The sequence below is a fragment of the Diospyros lotus genome, chromosome 13 (genome assembly GCF_014633365.1).
Source record: "Diospyros lotus cultivar Yz01 chromosome 13, ASM1463336v1, whole genome shotgun sequence".
Classification (NCBI taxonomy): domain Eukaryota; kingdom Viridiplantae; phylum Streptophyta; class Magnoliopsida; order Ericales; family Ebenaceae; genus Diospyros; species Diospyros lotus.
The window spans coordinates 38512844-38531372 of record NC_068350.1 but is presented as its reverse complement, the minus strand read 5'-3'; the positions used below and the strand labels follow the sequence as shown (position 1 = coordinate 38531372).

The following is an 18529-nucleotide window of genomic DNA, read 5'->3' as shown; positions in this document are numbered from 1 at the left end:
AAACATTACCCCGATTCAACCCATTCCCATGCCTAATTCCACAACTAATGTCTGGTCAAGGTACATAAATTACCCATCAATCTAACATCCATTAATCCTAGCTGTTCTAGCAAATTTTTGGAGCCACCCCTCCAAAAATTAGGGTGAAGACATTTCTTCAACTTTCCTCAATCTTAAGCTTCAATTTATACACACTCTCATCTATAAGGAAATGTCAACCAATCAGAGCTAGCATAACAAGCAGAAACAGACATTATATATAAACCATGCCAGCACTACAGAGCTTCATACCAAACTCACAACAGATAAATTCCTTTCTACTGCAAGATCATTTAAAGAAGTCATTTCAAACCAAACAACTCAATGACCACCTTCAAGAAGTGGAATACCACTACTCCATATGGCCTCTCCAAAAATTACCAATTTAAACACCACACCATTTTAAGCCTCTGCTACCAACTTATCGACAGATGCATATCAATATCCAAGTTTTACACAAAAGAGAAAACTTGTTTAACAAAATTAATCCAAAAGTAGTCAACCCGACAACATAGAATTTGCAATTCTAGAGGCAACAACCTATGCAATCATTTGCACCAGATCTCTTTCATTCTTTTCGTCTTCTTCTTCTTCGTCATCATCCACCGAATATACTAGTGGAAAACATAAAAAAAGGAAGGATATGTAAGCCATCATCAACTTGCAATTCCCAATCCAATGATTGAATCTCTAATGTTTACTTGAAAAGGAAAATGACTAGAGAAAAAAATTACTCAAATCAATTACTACATGGAGGCCCAACAGAACAAAGGATGAATTTCACCAATGTTAGCATTCATCGTTTTCAGCACAATCCAGGCAAAATCTAAAATCACTTCTCTTTCAATTTGTTTCCATTTATATCTTCTCTTTCTGTTTTCACAAAGCCAAAAAATCTGAACATAGTACAAAAATAATATAGCTATAAGACAGGAGAAGAAACAACATCCTATTAGGTTTTTCTTTATAATAAAACCAAATTGGCAAAAACCCAATGAATTAAACAAGAAATTTCCCCTCAGTACTCCCACATAAACTCAATGAATTAAGATCATAATCTCTTTATTTTGCACCAAAATGTCTTCGTGTAGAAAATATTCAACTTATCTGTGATATTGCATCATGGCGCTAACGTGACATCACAGCCAATCATATGTTACTATATGTTCAGATCCTGAATACATGGCAGTTCGTGAAAATAAAATATATATTAATTTTTAAATTTTTTTATCACACCAGCCACTGCCATGTATTCCCAATCTAAAAGAACTAAAATTGATGGTCAGAACTCACAAAATGCCAGAAAAGAGCCAAGACCGTAAAGAATAGACAGATAACATTTGCTACTGTATTTTAGGGTGGACTAAATTATGTGTACCAATGTATCACAAAATTATTAGTGCAGAAAAATTTGAAGAGAATTCTTAAGAGTAAGACCAGTAATGCTCTATAGCATATGAAATTGATAATCCAAGAATAGCTGCGACCATGTTTTTAAATGTAATTTTAACTAGAAATCCTCCTCTAACAAATTATTGGGAAATGCCAAAGGAAGCCACAACTTCAATGATAAGGAACAACAAACGAGAGGAAATGCAAAGCTGATACATGATCACATTCTCAAAGTATGTAAGCCAATTACTACAATTAATCCAGATTCTAGATAATTATAATCCTGGAAGCTTCAAACTTTCCACGAGGAGACTGGTCATCAATTGGTTGAGGTGTTCTGACGTAGCAAGTTGGTGGGTATTGTGGAGCTTTACACAATGGAGAAGGTTACAAGGCCAGGTCTCCCTGGCAGAGAAGAAAGACCATTTCAATTGGACCAAAGTAAGTCGCTTGAAAGGTTCTTCTCCAAGGAGATATAAGTGCCCAGACAACAAAAAAAGGGAATGACAGACTTGAGATGAGGTTCATGTTCCTAGAGTAAGTTAAACCTGTTCAATGTAACCCAGATCTTGAAGATTGTGTATCAGGAGGCAGTAACATATAGCTCGCTCATAATTCTCAATCATTTCTATTGAATCTATGTGCGCAATGAGTGCAGAGTTAACTGATTATGGTTCCCAATCATTTGGGTCAAAGCTATGCACGCATTGTGAGAGCGGATCGATTAATTACCTTCTCCTTCACCATGAAGTGGCATGGGAAAAAAAAGTTGGGAGAATGATATTTTTATTTCTTCACGATGTATTATGTCATGGATCCTTTTTTGTACCATTATTGACCAACCAGTCATATTTCACCAAGGCAAGAAGGATGGCAGACAGTCCATTTTTGTCTGTGGATACCAAGAAAAAGGAACTAGGGCATTTAACAAAGTGGACTCTCCCCAATTCATTCTCTTAAGGAAATCATACTAAGTTTTTTTATTTTTTTTAATGTTCGGCCTTTCTTGTGTTGTTTTATCTTTTTCTATCAAAATTTTTTATGATTTGCACAAACCTGCAGCATGGGAAAGGAAGAACCTATATGGTTTCACCCCAAATAAGGCATTCTATTTATTTTATTTGACCATGTCTATTTCTCGTGTGTGTGTGTGTGTTGAGAGAAGGAAATAAATAATTTCCCCGCCCAGATATGAAAGTAAAAAAAAAAAAAAAAACAGATTTTATAATAAAAGACAGCAGGAAAGGAGAAACACTACTAGAGACAATGAGCCATAATTCAAAGTGCTGCACACTAGTGTGTCATGATCCTAAGGCTTAACCTAGGATCAGTTTGGGAATCGGAAGAATCCGATTCAGCTAAGCCAAGAACAGAAGGTAATTAAAGAGGAAATTGGAAGAATGAGGAAGAGATTAGAAGTGTTAGGGAGATTAGAGAACAGAAAAAGAGGGAGATGAAGATCAAGAAAGGGGAGAGAATTTGGAAGAGGAGAAAAACAGATTTCAATTCATTAATTTCTTGGATAAGAAAACAAACCTATTACACAACCTTATATAGGCATATTTGCCTTCTAACAGCCTAGCACATGCTCCCATATGCTCCTAACCACTTGCTAAAATATCCCTAACAAACTATTCTACCCTATTATAATAATACCCTTTTATTATTCATAGGGTCATGACATAGTGCACAACCTCTTACAAGAATTGAAGGAAGAAAAAGTAGCAGCCAGGATCGGCAATTACAATTCAACTTGAGGCAACAGCAAATTTAACAGCTGGAGTGTTTTCTTTTGTAAGGGGGAAGATGGCAGCCATAGCACCAAGTAGCAACATTAATATTCATAAGTTAGAATCACTTAATGGTGTAACAACAAAGCCAAAACAAAATGGCTGATATGGCTTCTAATTGTTTGATTTGTGATTTTGGAGAGGTAACAGAAAAAATTAAAAAAACAAAACATTGTTTTTATTTAACTACAGTTAAAGGAAAGCACACAAAAAAAATAATAATAATAATAATGAGGGAAATGAAGAGATTTTTACTCATTGTATGCAACTTTGCCCAAAAATTGTTTTGAAAACTGTTTTGATAAAATATAAATATAAACTAAGAATAACCATGAATAAAACTCTTATTTTGGTTCCCTTTTCCCTGTTCATTGCTGAGCACCAAAATGATTCTTTTGGTAAAGGCAAGGACTAAAAGCAGCCCTAACCATACAAGTGATACTAGGAATGGAAAAAGATTGGAATTGATTCACAAATTTTAAAGTAAGCTCTATAAGATGGAAAAATTTATTAAGATCGCGATATGAACAGACCTATACAGAAGAGAACCAAAGTTTAGCTCAACAGCCGAAAGGTCATCTTAGACCTGAGCTAGGATAAGCCTTAGACTACATAAATGTCCCCACAACAACAACATATCCAGCCTTTATCCCACTATGTGGGGTCTGCTACATGAATTCTAGACTTCCATATATTTCTATCTTTTGTCATATCTTCATTAAGATCTATACACTTCATATCAAACTTTAATGTCTCCCTCAAAGTCTTCTTAGGTTTGCCTCTATCTCTTTTTTTGATTAATTGTTCCATTTCATCAACTCTCCTCACAGGAGCGTCTCTTGGTCGCCTTCTCACATGACCAAACCATCTTAGTCTAGTCTCTCTCATCTTCTCCTCTATTGGCACTACTCCTATCTTATTACGAATAACTTCATTTCTAATTTTATCTTTTCTTGTATAGCCGCACATCCATCTTAACATCCTCATCTCCGTTACACTCGTCTTTTGCTCATGTTGGTATTTGACTGCCCAACATTCTGAGCCGTACAACAAAACTGGTCTTATAACTGTCCTATAGAATTTTTCTTTCAATTTTAATGAGATTTTACCATCACATAACACCCCCAATGCATTTCTCCATTTTAGCCAACCTGCCTTAATTCTATGTGTGACATCCTCGTGAATTTCTCCATCTTTTTGAATCACTGATCCCAAATATCAAAAATGGTCATTTCTTTGTAAGATTTGATCTTCCAATTTTATTATAACATCCTCCACTCTTGCATTCTTACTAAATTTACATTCCATATATTCTGTTTTCTTTCTGCTTAATTTAAATCCCTTAGATTCTAAATTGTTGCTCCATAACTCAAACTTAGTGTTCACTCCTTCTTTTGTTTCATCCACCAACACTACGTCGTCTGCAAATAGCATACACCATGGCACCTCTGTCTGAATATCTTTAATGAGTTCATCCATTACTAAAGCAAATAAGTATGGACTTAATGCAAAACCTTGATGCAATCCTATTGTAATTTTAAACGGTTCAGTATCCCCTCCACATGTTCTGACCCTTGTCTCTGCACCATGATACATGTCCTTAAGGGCTTGTATATAGGCTATTCGGACTCCTTTCTTCTCTAAAACCCTCCATAATACTTCTCTAGGAACCCTATCATAGGCCTTTTCTAGACTACATAAATGTCCCCATGTGAAAAAAATCATAAACTAGAAAACATGCAGACATGACAAGAGACCTCACAACACTCAACTTAAGAAGCATAGACACTTAAAAATGGAGATCACATCCACATCTAATGTCAACCAAAAACAGCAATCATTCTAGATTTGTACATGCCAATATTCAAGTAAACCAAGTTACATGTGGACTTACCATGTCTAATGCCATACTGCTTAATTCTTTTTGCGTGTGCATGCATGTGTATTTGTCGTCATCATCATAATTACACCTTATCCTAACCAAGTTAGACTACGTTTGGTATGGCAAGATAGAAGGGAAGGGAAAGAGAATCGAATGGCTACTCCACTCCATTACCATGTTTGGTATGGGCAGAAATGTAATGACCATTCCATTCCATTGATATGTCTTCATTTTGATGGAATGGAATGGTACAAATCAACCATTTGATTAGTGCCCTTTTACATTATAAAAATTAAAAATCTTATAAAAATAATATTTAATTCCAAATAATCATATAATTATTGAGTATATGTAAAAAGATTTATTTTCACCCTCTTTTCAATAAAATAATCAATAAAAATTAAAAAATCGTTTAATTTTTAAACAAGTTATTTAATTGCAACCTGCAGAGGGTGGTGCCGGTGGCAAAGGGGAGGGCTTGGGTGGATTCCAGCCAGACCTAGTTCGAAGGAGGCGGATGGTCGCAGTAGCAAAAGAGGAGGGGTGGGACGCAGTGAGTTCAACCAGATCTATGGGGAGGAGACAGAAGGCCACCAACGAGGTGGTTTCCAATGACTTCTAGCAAAGGAAGAACGGGGGTGGGCTGTGGTGCTACTGATGGAAAACAAAGAGGCCTAACGGTTTTTGAGCAGATCCGGTTTGGAGGAGTCAGACGATCATGGTGGCTGGCAGTGGAAGGGGGGGGGGGGGACATGGTGGGTTCTGTCAGCAGCAAGGATTCCTAATCTCGTTCCTATTCACGAAACAAGATATGATAGGTGTATTTATTTATATGGAATGTATCTTTCAGATTTAGATCGATTGATGATTATTTCTATAAGTTATTGTATCCTAAAGGCTGTAGAGGTTTCCTAATCTAGGTTTGCAATCTTTCTTAAAATGTTTTTAGCAACTTCCTATTCTATAAAGGAAGAAGCTGGTGTATAAATCAAATCAACCTCCGGCAAGGTAAATAAGATTGAAGAGAAGAATTTCAAAGTCCTTTTGTGACAGGTTCAACCAAATCTATGAAGAAGAGAGAAATGGTTGGAGAGATGGTGGTTTCTGGTGAGTATTGGCAAAGGAAGCGAGGAAGGTGGGTCTCGGTGGTACCAGTGAAAAAGGAGGGGCAGGTTTGGGCTAATTTTGGCCAAATCTGCTTTTGAGAAGGTGAATGGTCACGATGGCCGACAGCAGAGGAGGGGGGGAGGGTTGACAATGGTTCTCGACCAAATCTGGTTTAAAAGAGGTAAAAGGTCGCTCTTTTTTTTTTTAACGTAGGAATCGAGAAGCCCCACCTAGTGGCGCCTTTGGCGCAGGTGTCACCCTCCCTATAACCTATGGGCAACCGACCCTGCAGGCCCATGGCCAGGCTAGGTAAGTCCGGGTTGAAGACTCGTGGCCCCCCGTGTAGCGCAGCGATGCAATGCCACACTGCCCAGGGATCGAACATGCAACCTGGCAGTATCCAATACCTAGATCCCATGCAGATGGTCGCTCGAGCTACCTTGAGGGGCTGCAAAAGGTCGCTCTTACCAGCAACAAAAGATGGAGGAAGATGGTGGTTTGCAATGGAAGACACCAAAAAACTGGACCAACGATTGCACTAGCGGTAGTGGCAGCGACAGTGGCACACAGCACGCAGCGATAGATGACAGCACATGGCAGCAACTAGAAGAGATTTTCACACAGAATGGTTCGATGAAAGGTGACAAATGATTGAGTCCTGGTTTATATATGTGGCATTTTGTAATTAAAAGAAAAAAATGAGGGTAAAATTGTCATTATACTACCCATTCCATGGAACAGGAAGGCTTTCCACCCATTTTGTGATGGAAAGCTTTTCCATCATTGGTAAAATTGTCATTATACCAACCAAACGAAGGAATGAGTGAATTCCTTTCCCTTTCCCTCCATTTCATCGTACCAAATGTAGCCTTAGGGTCAGTGCATGTTATACATTGATTGGTGTTTTTTGACAGTAACTTCATCTTAATTAATAAACGTATGTATTGGATATTAATTTTGATGTATCACCATAGGTTTGCATCTCATTCCTCTTGAGATCACCATATCTGTGTGCTCATGCAGTTTTTAGCATCCAGCTGATATAAGGTACTCAACTTTGCCAGAACAACCAGCCAATCCTCCATGCATTAAAAAAGGTACACCACACCCATGATAAAGAGAGAAACTGAAACGTTTAGAGTACTTATTTATAACACCAACAACAATCTTAAACAGGTTAATGGATCATGGTTATACTTATACCTGAGGAACCAGTGGTGCAATGCTACCCTAAGAAATTTAGGATATGGTGTCCAAGCTTTAACTTGTGGTGGATTTAGGGTAGGGAAATGTTCTCAGGTCAATATCCTAATAGGTAGAAGAAATGGCAGAGACGTTGGGGTTTGAACAGGGTTACTGTAAGTTTGGATTTAAAATTAGCAGCTTCCTAGGTAATTACATAATTAAGATGTTATGGTAGTTTTGGAACTATTGTTGATGAATGAAGGCCAAGAGGTAGGGAAGATAGTCAGTTGATTAGGCTAGCTATGGAATGTTTGGTGCTGAAATTGTGAATCTTTCCCATGATTGCAATTTGGAAATGGCGTGCCCTAGGATGTCATGGAAAATCCACATTGCTATCAATACAACTTGTCATAAATTTATGCAATGTGCAAAAATGATTTACCAACAACAAATGTAACCAATTACTTTTGACGTTCTTTCAGGCCATTAAAAGATTCTCCCACGAGATCTCTATTGTCATCATTGTCAAGGCCATGAGTAGAACTGATCGCATGTTGATTAAAAGGATGTCTAACTCATTTAGAAGTCACTAGTGCAATCCAGCTAATAATCAGGCTCTTACCTTATTAACAAATAAGAGGTGTAAAAAACACATGAGAAAAGTTACAATCAAAAGCCAATGCGCTAACAAATATTCCAAGTTGTCAACTAGTATTTACAAACAACCATTTCATACATATACATTTCTTAATAATTTTATTTGTATATGTTATTAATTCCAGAAGGGATATCTTCTTTCAACTGCAACCACTAACCCATGTTCGACACATTGTTTCCAAAACCAAATCCTATTAATAAAGAATGGGTGAAATAATTAAAATCATGCAATGAACATACAAAAAACAACCTATAAAGAACCCATTAGGGAAATTAAAATGAAGACTCAATACTAACCGTGGAAACCAACCAGTATCTAACAAACAAAAATCACCAAATGAAGTAATCACGCGCGCGCGCGCACAAAAAAAAACTCAAATCAAAAGCCAAAATCGCAGTTACAGATCAAAAGTTGAGACATTATTGCAGCTGCAATCATCAAGTCCCCATCTTAACGGAAGTTATAAAAACCCTAAGACGGTTATAATAAACACAGTACAACGAAAAGAGAGCAGAGAGCCAAAATTATGAATTTGGCAACAAGTAATTACGAGTTGAGAAAACCATAAACTTTTCAGCAAATATTATAAAGGCAAAAAATCAAATGAACAGTTATAATTCCGGTTACATAGGTGGAAGCCACAGTTCAAGGATCGAGATCTTATTCAGGCAGAAACCATCGAACCCGTATCAACATATGTTTCCGGAACCCTAATAACAGAAAAGGGGCCAAGGGCGAAAGGCAAAGTGCCAAATCGAACCGTACCCGAAGCAGGGTGGAGATTAATCGGCGTCATCGGAGGAGGAAGAGAGGGCGGCCAATTGCTGCTGCGCTTCGAGGCGTTCGAGGGCCTTGCGATGGGCCCAGGACTCGAGGGTGAGATCGGGCTTGGCGTTGAGGCCGACGCCAAGGATGACGATGGTGAGGAAGCTGGTGATGTAGCAAGGGAGTTCCCAGTCCTCCCACTTCCGAGGCTGCCCCGGCGGCGAAGGCGTTCGGTTGAAGAGGTAGCCGTTGGGGCGCTCCTGGTGGCCAGCCGAGGTCCAGCGGCTCGGCCCGTCGCCGCCGCCTCCGCGGGTGCGCAAGGCGGGGCTCAGGCGACGGCGTAGCATCCCTGCGGCGGTCGCGATCGGTTTCGCCGATGGCATGGTTCCTTTCTTTTGTTGAGAGACCTCTCTGTACGGAGGGAGAGAGAGTGGAGAGCTGCACCGCTCCCTGGCTTTCATACTCCTCGGCTTTGATATTGCCAACAAAGAGCCAGACGGCGTCGTTTTGAGTTCTCCTTGTGATGTGATGCTCCAAGCCCAAGGCCCAGGCCAAGCCCATGCCCATTTAACTCTAATTTATTTATTTTTATAGAATAAAATATACAGAGTCATTCTACAGGGCTCGACAGACATACCGATCGTCTTATCGAAAAGGGGCAAAAAGATGATTTTACCCCATCTACTTTGTAAATTTACAAAGTGCCCCACTACTGCTTACTCGTCTCTTTTCCATGATTGCTGCATCGTCGCTGCCCTCATCTTGTCGTTGCGCCTCACCCTCGTCGCCTCGTTGCCTATTGTTACATCTTCAAGATGTAGCGACAGTCGGTAAGATGAGGCGAGGAGCGACAACGAGACGACAACCATGAAAGGAAGATGAGCGAGCAGGGAGAGAGCAGCACTGACCTACTTTACAAATTTGTAAAGTGGGCGGGAGCAAAATCGCTTTTTTGCTTCTTTTCGATAAGGTGATCGATAAGTCTATCGGGCTCTCTAAACTTTTCCAAATATATATATTCCCAACTCATTTTCTAAGGTTTGGCCTATTATTTTTTTTCCCTTAGCATGAGAAATTCAAAGAATCCTAATTAAAGCAAAGCATTCAATTAATTTTGTATCATTCTTTCTAAAACTTATAACTCACCACGCCTCAATCTAAGCTAACAAATGGGTGAATTGTGAGTCGAACCTTAAAATAGATAGAGATTATTGAAATGCTTTTTAAATATGTGGGAATAATTATAGGCTAAACTTTGGAAGGTAGAATTTATGTTTAGTTTGATTGAATTTTTTTATAAATTTTATATTAAAAATTATATTTATAAAAAAAATTCTTATATTTTTTTTATTTACGTATTTTCATTTTCTACTTTTAAAAATAACGTCATTTATTCATTTCCATATTATATTATATCCGTTTTTATATAACCTATACAATATAATAGTTTTTGCTAAAATAAATAAGATAAAATTTTATCAAAATAAGATTGATATAAAATGATCAAAATAAAGCTAGAAAACATTTTAAGATTTTTATTAAACTATTTGTTAATTTTTTTAGAATGCACAGAAGGACACATATATCATTTTTTTTTTATCTATATAAATCAAGATAAATTTATCTAAAAAAATTCAGATAAGAAGTTACGTAACTTTTTTCCCAAAGATTACTAAATAAATTTAACAAATACAATGGAAAGTACTTTTGTCTAAAATATTTTTTATATTCTATTTTTTCTGATCTATATATTGGTTAACAAACACTTCCTATGTAAAGAACAAAAATATAAATTAGAGCCCCTAAATAAATCGAGCGATCGGGCAAGCAATATGTCATATTCGCATCAGTGGATCGTGAGTTCGATCCTTGTCTTGCGTAGTGAAGCAAAACTTTACACTTGTGATTTACCTCCTCTGCTAGAATCAAAGATACGAGTAGTGGGGGCTGCACAAGGCCGGTCATCCCAAAAATGCGAATTAGAATGATGATCTGCATCATCCAGTCCCTTGCCACTGCTCGTATATCCTCCCCATATTCAAGAGACTTAGTATATTGAGTGCAAGAAACTGTAATCTCTACCTGTAACTAGCTCATCCGTTTGCTTTGAAGTCCAGCATTCCAGCTAGCAATGGCCCGAGGATGATCTCCACAAGCATAAAGCCACAAGAAGAAAGAAACTGGATGCATAAGCTCATAAGCATGGAGCAACTAGAAGAAACTTGATTGCACTTTCATGATTTTCTCCATTTCATCCAAGCAAAACCAGTTACTTACTCTGTTGCCATGTCGCAAACACTCAGCCCCAGCAGGCAACAGTCGAGTTTATCCCTCCGACAGCTGTCACATTTCGATTTGTTTGGGATCACGCCGAGCTTGTTAAACTGACAACAAAATCAAACCGCCCCTGAGGACATGCTTCACTAAGTCATGTATGTCCAGCGCGCAAGAAGACCTTTCGTGTGCTGAAGAATGGAAGTCAGTGCATAAAAGCATCTTCAGGACTCACCAGTAGTCTCCGCATGAGCAGATGCCTCCAACAATATGATGGAATCGGTTTTTATCCCTCAGAGACACTTCTCTTCCATAAACCACCGACACGAACTTGGCAAAGTTATGGCAATCAACACAAATCCGGAGGTTTTTCATGACCTGAACTGGCTTCCCTTCGGGAATGCCCATCAGCCCGAATGCTAAAGCCAGTTTTTCACTGTGGCCCAGGAGTATCTTCTCCTTCTGTTCATCATCCACATCATGTAAAACACAGCTTAAATCAGGAATGTAACCGGCTTCCTTAATCTTAGTTAGTAATTCTCTCACTTTTGCAGACACCTCTTCCTTTCTTGGATGGGTTCGATCGCTCGCATGAAAGGTATGAATGGTTTGGTTGAGATTGATCCAGCTCCTTCCTGGCTCCTTTATCACAGCTTTCTCATCCATCAACTCCCTCACATTTCTTACTTCTTCCCATCTCCCAGAAGAAGCATACAGATTGGAAAGTATAACATAATTCCCAGCATTTTCAGGTTCAATATCTAGGAGCCTCTTAGCCACAAATACCCCAATGTCGACATTTGAGTGAACCTTACAAGCACCTAAAAGCGAACCCCAGATGGCAGCAGTTGGTTCCAAAGGCATTTTTTTGATAAATTCAAATGCCCTTTCTACCTGCCCAGAACGCCCAAGTAAATCGACAACACACCCATAATGCTCAATCTCTGGTTCAACCCCATCTTTCCCATTCACCATCTCATCAAAAATTTCCAGCCCTCTTTCCTCGTTACCTCCATGGCTGCAACCAGATAGAACAGCCAAAAATGTAATGCTGTCAGGTTTGACGTTATTTTCTTCTCTCATCAGTTTGAAAAGCTCAGTCGCCTCTTTTCCCCTCCCATGTTTGCTGTAACCCACAAGCATTGCATTCCATGAAATGACAGTTCTCTCAGACATCCTATCAAAGATCTTTCTTGAGTAACCGAGGCTTCCACATTTTGAGTACATATCAATAAGAGAATTTTGAAGAACCACATAAGATGGAAGCTGAGAGCGGAGGACATGATTGTGAACTTGTTTGCCATGATCCAGTGCCGCAAGCCCAGATAACGCAGTCAAAACACTGGCGTAAGTAACATAATTGCAAGGCATTCCTTCCCCTTGCAACCTGCGAAATAATTCTAGCGCCTCTTCATCAAGACCCAATTTAGCATAACCTGAGATTATAGCAGTACACGAAACAACATCCCTTTCCGGCAAGCCTTCAAAAACCCCTTGAGCCTCGTGGATTTTACCAGCTTTGGCATACATGTCAAGAAGGGAGCTTCCGACATATATGTGAGATTCAAAACAACTCTTGATTACAAGAGAATGAACTTGCCTTCCATGGTCAATTCCAAGAGCACCCGTACAAGAAGTAAGCACTGTTGCAAAGGTGAACTCATTTGGCTCTGTACCTAGAAGAGTTTCATAAGACCAACAAAAAGGGGATATTGCTATAAGAGAATTCAAAAGGAACATTAGCTATACCACTCTAGTAGCATGATTTAGGTATGGAATATGAACGCTTGGTAGGAAGTTCACGGGAAGGAAATTTCAACCTTTGGATGCCCTAAAATATTCAAGTAACACCTAAGCCATTCATGTTCTCCATCTAATTGGTGAAATATGATCATTTCAGAAGACCTCCTCCAAAATACTAAAATTGACACCTTAAATACTTTGCAAGCCATACAGAAAGAAAACTAAACAATTCTACTCCATTATAGTAACCGAATACTTTTGCATTCCAAGAAGATTATTTATTCACAGGTAACATTCCCTTATTTACAGAAAAAAAAAAAAAAAACATTCCCTTAACATAAGAAGCAAATTTTATGAAAAAAGGGAGATCGAGTTAAAAGTTAAATCTGCAGGCAACCTATGAAGCCCAATAGAAAATAGTGTTCGTCTTCTCTTTGTTAAGAATGTGATCCAGTTCCTATCAGTCCGAAAGTTATAGCTCACAAGGTGGAAAAACACATTCATATTAACTAACTTCTGAACCTATGTATCAAATAAAATACCTGATCTTAACATCTGCACAAAAAGATTCCGAGCTTCAGACGCATACCCTCTTTGAGCATAAGCCGTGATCATCGCCGTCCAAGAAACTACATTCCTGTCCGGCATTTCGTCGAGCACTCTCCGGGCATCACCCAAACACTCGCACTTGGCATAAAAGATAACCAGCCTGGTTCTGAGGTAAACCGGCGGGTGATAATGGCTCTTGATCATGTGAGCATGGACTCTTTGGCCTTCTCGAATGGCCCTTCGACTCACGCACTCGTTTAAGAGCGTGTCGTAGCCTTTAAACCTCATTTCATGGCCTTGAACCGCCATTTCTAACAGGGCTTCTTTCAGTTGACCGCTGGAGACCAGATCGATCAAATTTGGTCGATTTAGCGGGGAGGTGTAGTTAACTGTTGAGGAAGAAAACCCATGTTTGGAATGATGGAAAATTTTGCCCATTTTCCGGAGCATTTTCAGGCCCAGAGATTTGACGATGCTGTACCAAATCAAATCTTTGTTCTGCCTTTGCCATATTATGCTTCAAAACCTTGAAGATGGCCAACCAAAGTCGCCACCAACAGGAACGTTGCTGAAAGCATGACGACCAACTTCGATGACTCTGCCCAAACTTTCAACTTTCTCGGTCCTTATAAATAACTGAAAAAGAAATGAGGAAAAATTATTTTCTTGCTTAATTTTGAAATATATTGATGCCACGCGGAATTCTTTATTTATAGCGTAAAAAATTCGAAGAATCTTCGATCACAAATAATTTTCAGTCTTGATTTTTCATCTTCTCTAAAATCTACAACTTGTATTGACTTAGCCGACAACCAAAGCCGGCCCAACAGAGCTGGGCCTTAGAAGAAAAGATTTGTTGAGCCCTTTGACTATTAATTTTTTTTATAAAAAAATAAATAATATACTTTTTTACCCAAATATTTTATTATTTTATTAAATAACAAAATTTAAAATTCAATCAATTACAAAATATTACTAGTGTTAAACCCGTGCAATGCACGGAAAATGTAATTAAAATAGATTTATAAATTTAAAAATAAAAACTTAAACTCGTTATTTTAAATAATCATAACATAATCGATAAATATAGTTTTTTTTTATTTTAATACTCAACACTTATCAAAATTTAAGTTTAATTAATTATTCGCTATTTAATGTGTTAATAGAAAACGTTCTTAAATCAATATACTGCAATTTAATGTGCTAAAGAATAATTAACGCATTAAGTAGATTGTCACATTTTTTCACTTGTCATTTCACAAGATTCTTGGCATTTAACATTATCTTTATTAATGACCTCTCTAATTATATCTTTAATAAAAAAAAATATTGTTAGTTATAAAGGCATAAATAATTGTATAATCAACTTTATACTTACCAAATAATTTATATTCGTCAAGTTCAACTACACTCAAAATATTAGCAAATGACCTAAACATAAAATTTTGTATTAAAAAACTTTCATCCATAGCATTTACAACAATAGTATTTGATATTAAGTTTAATTTGTACTTGTGACTTGTAGTTTTATATTTCATATTATTGTATTTAAGTATAAAATTGGATATAAAACATAATTGTTCATCACAAATCAATATTTTGAAAAATCAAACCAACTAACGCTTGATTGTTGCATGAATCATTTCAACCTATAAATTTGATGACAAAATCTATATAAATAATTAACAATAAATTTATCAGGAAAAAAAAATATGTCTATCCATGAAAATCATTTCAATGGGAATGTTATAAGTTTTGACCTATCTTCAAAGCATAAAATCTCTCAAAGTCTCACAACTCAAACATTTAACGTCCATATTTTAAAAAATTACTTTAAAAAGGCTTTTATTAAATTGTACAGCATTATATAAATTGAAAAATCTTAACATGAACTTCCTATTTATATACAAAAGCTATTACATTTGAACAACAAATCATTAAATATTTATATTAAATTAAATATAGTGATTAATTAATTATTAAAGTAAAATAATTTCTTATATTATATATTTATTTATAAATTATAATTATAAATATAAATTAAAATTCCTAAACATAAGGAAGTAAGAGTTTTTCAATGCTAATTAAAAATTCTCTTAAAATTTTTAATTTATGCAATGATAACAAAACATTGAAAATATGGATTTTAACTTATTTTTCTTTCACAATGCATTAATTTTCTTCCATGGTATTGAAAATATGATATATTAAATCTTAATTAGTATTGAAAAACTCATACATTAAATTAAATGTAATGATTAATTAATTATTAAAGTAAAACTATTTATTATATTATATATTTATTTATAAATTTATAATAAATATAAATATAAATTAAAACTCCTAAATGTGAGGAAGCATGGGTTTTCCAAAGTTAATTAAAAATTCTCTTAAAATTTTTAATTTTTGATCTTAAAATTTAATTTTTGCAATGATAACAAAACTTTAAAAATATAGATTTTGACTTATTTTTCTTTTACTATGCATTAATTTTCTTCCATAGTGTTGAAAATGTAATATCCCACATCCTAATTAGTATTGAAAAAGTCATGCATTAGTATTGAAAATATGATATATGGATTTTGATTTCTTCCATAGTCTTGAAAATGTGATACCTTAAATATTAATTAGTATTAAAAAATCCAAAATATCATATTTTTAAGACTATAATATCGTTATTAAATTAAAATTAATAATTAATTAATCACTACCTTTGATTTGATGCAAGTTTTTGAAAAAAAAAATTCACTGTTAATTGTCACTTGAAAAAATACTTTGGCCGACTATTCTATTTTAATATATTATATAGGATTTAAAGATAATATTTTATACAGATGAACGATTTTCTATGATTTAATTAATAGTTTAAGTTATCTATTCATATTTCACATAAATAATATTCATTTTTGATTGATGAGATGATATGACATAAAATATTTATTTTTGATTAATTAATAGTATTGAAAAACCCTTGCAAATTTAATACAAATTTTAGAGACAAAAAATAGTTTGGCAAATTAATTTTTGAAGGGAAAAAATATTTGTAAACTATTATAATTTATTTAATATATTATATAAAAAAAGATAAGATTTTATACAAATGAACAATTTTTTATAACTTAATTAATAGTTTAAGTTGTTTATTCATATTTATCAAAAATAATATTTATTTTTGATTGATTGAGGGATTAATTGATGAGAATATATGACATAAAATATTTATTTTTGATTAATTATAGCATTGGAAAACCCATGTAAATTTAATGCAAATTTTAGAGGCAACTTTTTAGAGAAAAATTGTATGTAGAAAGTCTGCTACTTTATATATTAAGATAATTGTAGGAATTTAAAATATTAATTATTAATTATCTAATTAATAATGATAATGAATAATTAATATAATTGCATAGAAATTGTCCAGTTAATTATCCCAAAATGTGTGATTGTTTGGAAGTCTGAATGTCACATTGAAAATTAAATAATGTCTCATTTTAATAATAATATAAATTTAAAATATTAATTATTTAATTATTCTAGCTGATTAATAATGGTAGTGAATAATTAATGTAATGATATAGAAACTGCCATTACATTAATTATTATTCCAGCTGATTAGTGATTATCCCAAAACAATTGTGTATACCTTTTAAATATTAATTTATTTCTTAAAAAAAAATAGAAGCTGATTTTGGGCGAAAAAGTTTTGTGCAACTACTCTTCAACTTTAATATATATTGAGATAATTTCTTAACAATAATAAATTTTTAACTAAAATATAAAGTCTCAGAGATTAAAAAAAAAATGCCAAACAACTTATTACAATAAATGAAGAAAAACAAAATTAAATTTTCTTAAAACTCTAAGAAAGTTAATACTAGTAAAAAACTATACATTCATGATTCTCTTATAGAAAAAAATAAAATAAAACATTAATGTAAAAAAAAATTTATTGAAGGGAAGTTAAAGAGATTTATAATATTTTGTATTTAATTTTTTTAATAAAATATTTATTATTAAATATATATATATATAGGGGAGAGCATTCGGTTATAACCGATCGAACTGTCAACTTTTTTACCAACCAAACCAAACCGATCATAGCCCACTAATCGAGTTGAACCGAACCGATAGGATACGCTAATCGAAAAATCGAAACCAAAGTAACCGGTATAACCAAATGGGCAAGCATGATCGGAGGGAGAGAGATGTAGCTGGGGTGGTGTCGGAGGGGTCTTGAGAACAATAATCGAGAGGCCGGCGGGTAGGAGGAAAGCGATGAACCACTGGTGAGGCCGGGAATGAATGGGCAATAGACCAACTGGCACGCGCACGCGGGAGAGAGAGAGGGAGGGACATCCGATGTTGTGAGGCTGAGAGGTTTGGACTCTTTTCTAGGACAATTAATGGAAACGCTAAGCAACCTCGCTTGCCTTTTCGCTAGAACACATCTAAAACTGCCATTAACTCCTCCCCACGACCATTATTACTGCCGTCGCAACTTCAAATCGTCGAAGACATCTCTACAGTCCCAAACACCCACACAAAAAAAAAAACACCATCTTATCTAAGGGAAAAAGAAGTTTGGGGGGAGGGGGTTGGGGGTGGGGGGAACTAGAATGTCAGGGTCACGTGGGGGGGGGGGGGGGAAAGTAAATCGTGGGCTGTGTGAGAAAGAGAGAAAAAGTTTGGGGGGGGGGGGGGGGGAAACCATTTGGGTGGTAGTAAAATTAAAATCATGGGCAGTAAAGTAAGGGAAAATAGTGAGCGGACGAATTCAGTTATTTCGATTAATTGAAATATCTGAAATTTTTTATAAATATAATTGAACTGATTTTTAATTACTTAATTAATTGAATCGAATCGATCAGTTCAGTCGAACAGAAAAAATGCACACCCCTACATATATATTATAAATTTTGGGTCTTATGTCATGGCATATATGGCTTTAGGGTTGGGTCAACCTTACAGACAAGTTAACTCCAAATCGAAACTTAAAATCTAGTCTCTTAGATAAACATAGATGATTTCACAATTCTACATCGAAACAGAATTAAACTCACGATCTCACAATATCTCAAACTCCCAAACTTGTGCAACAGACTATTTATATTATCTCAAGAGGTTACAACTCAAGAATGTACGTCA

The 18529-nt window shown here is 35.6% G+C and overlaps 2 protein-coding genes across 2 annotated transcripts; both read right to left on the bottom strand.

Moving 5' to 3' along the window:
• Nucleotides 1-288: 288 nt before the first annotated feature.
• LOC127788866 (uncharacterized) lies at nucleotides 289-9273 on the bottom strand. The gene is made up of 2 exons (XM_052317520.1): nucleotides 8819-9273; nucleotides 289-653 (listed from the first exon to the last, which is right to left on the bottom strand). The coding sequence occupies exon 1, from the start codon at nucleotides 9199-9201 to the stop codon at nucleotides 8836-8838; it is 366 nt and encodes a 121-aa protein (XP_052173480.1). The 5' UTR covers nucleotides 9202-9273; the 3' UTR covers nucleotides 289-653; nucleotides 8819-8835.
• Nucleotides 9274-10599: 1326 nt separating this feature from the next.
• On the bottom strand, nucleotides 10600-14012 carry LOC127788861 (putative pentatricopeptide repeat-containing protein At3g13770, mitochondrial). The gene is made up of 2 exons (XM_052317513.1): nucleotides 13378-14012; nucleotides 10600-12768 (listed from the first exon to the last, which is right to left on the bottom strand). The coding sequence occupies exons 1-2, from the start codon at nucleotides 13832-13834 to the stop codon at nucleotides 11324-11326; spliced, it is 1902 nt and encodes a 633-aa protein (XP_052173473.1). The 5' UTR covers nucleotides 13835-14012; the 3' UTR covers nucleotides 10600-11323.
• Between the last annotated feature and the right edge of the window lie 4517 nt (nucleotides 14013-18529).

Coding starts and splice junctions, on each gene's coding strand:
- LOC127788861 (XM_052317513.1), bottom strand. CDS start 13,834: ATGCTCCGGAAAATGGGCAAAATTTTCCATCATTCCAAACATGGGTTT. Junction 12,769..13,377: donor TGTGCAGATGTTAAGATCAG/GTATTTTATTTG, acceptor AAACTCTTCTAG/GTACAGAGCCAAATGAGTTC.
- LOC127788866 (XM_052317520.1), bottom strand. CDS start 9,201: ATGCCATCGGCGAAACCGATCGCGACCGCCGCAGGGATGCTACGCCGT.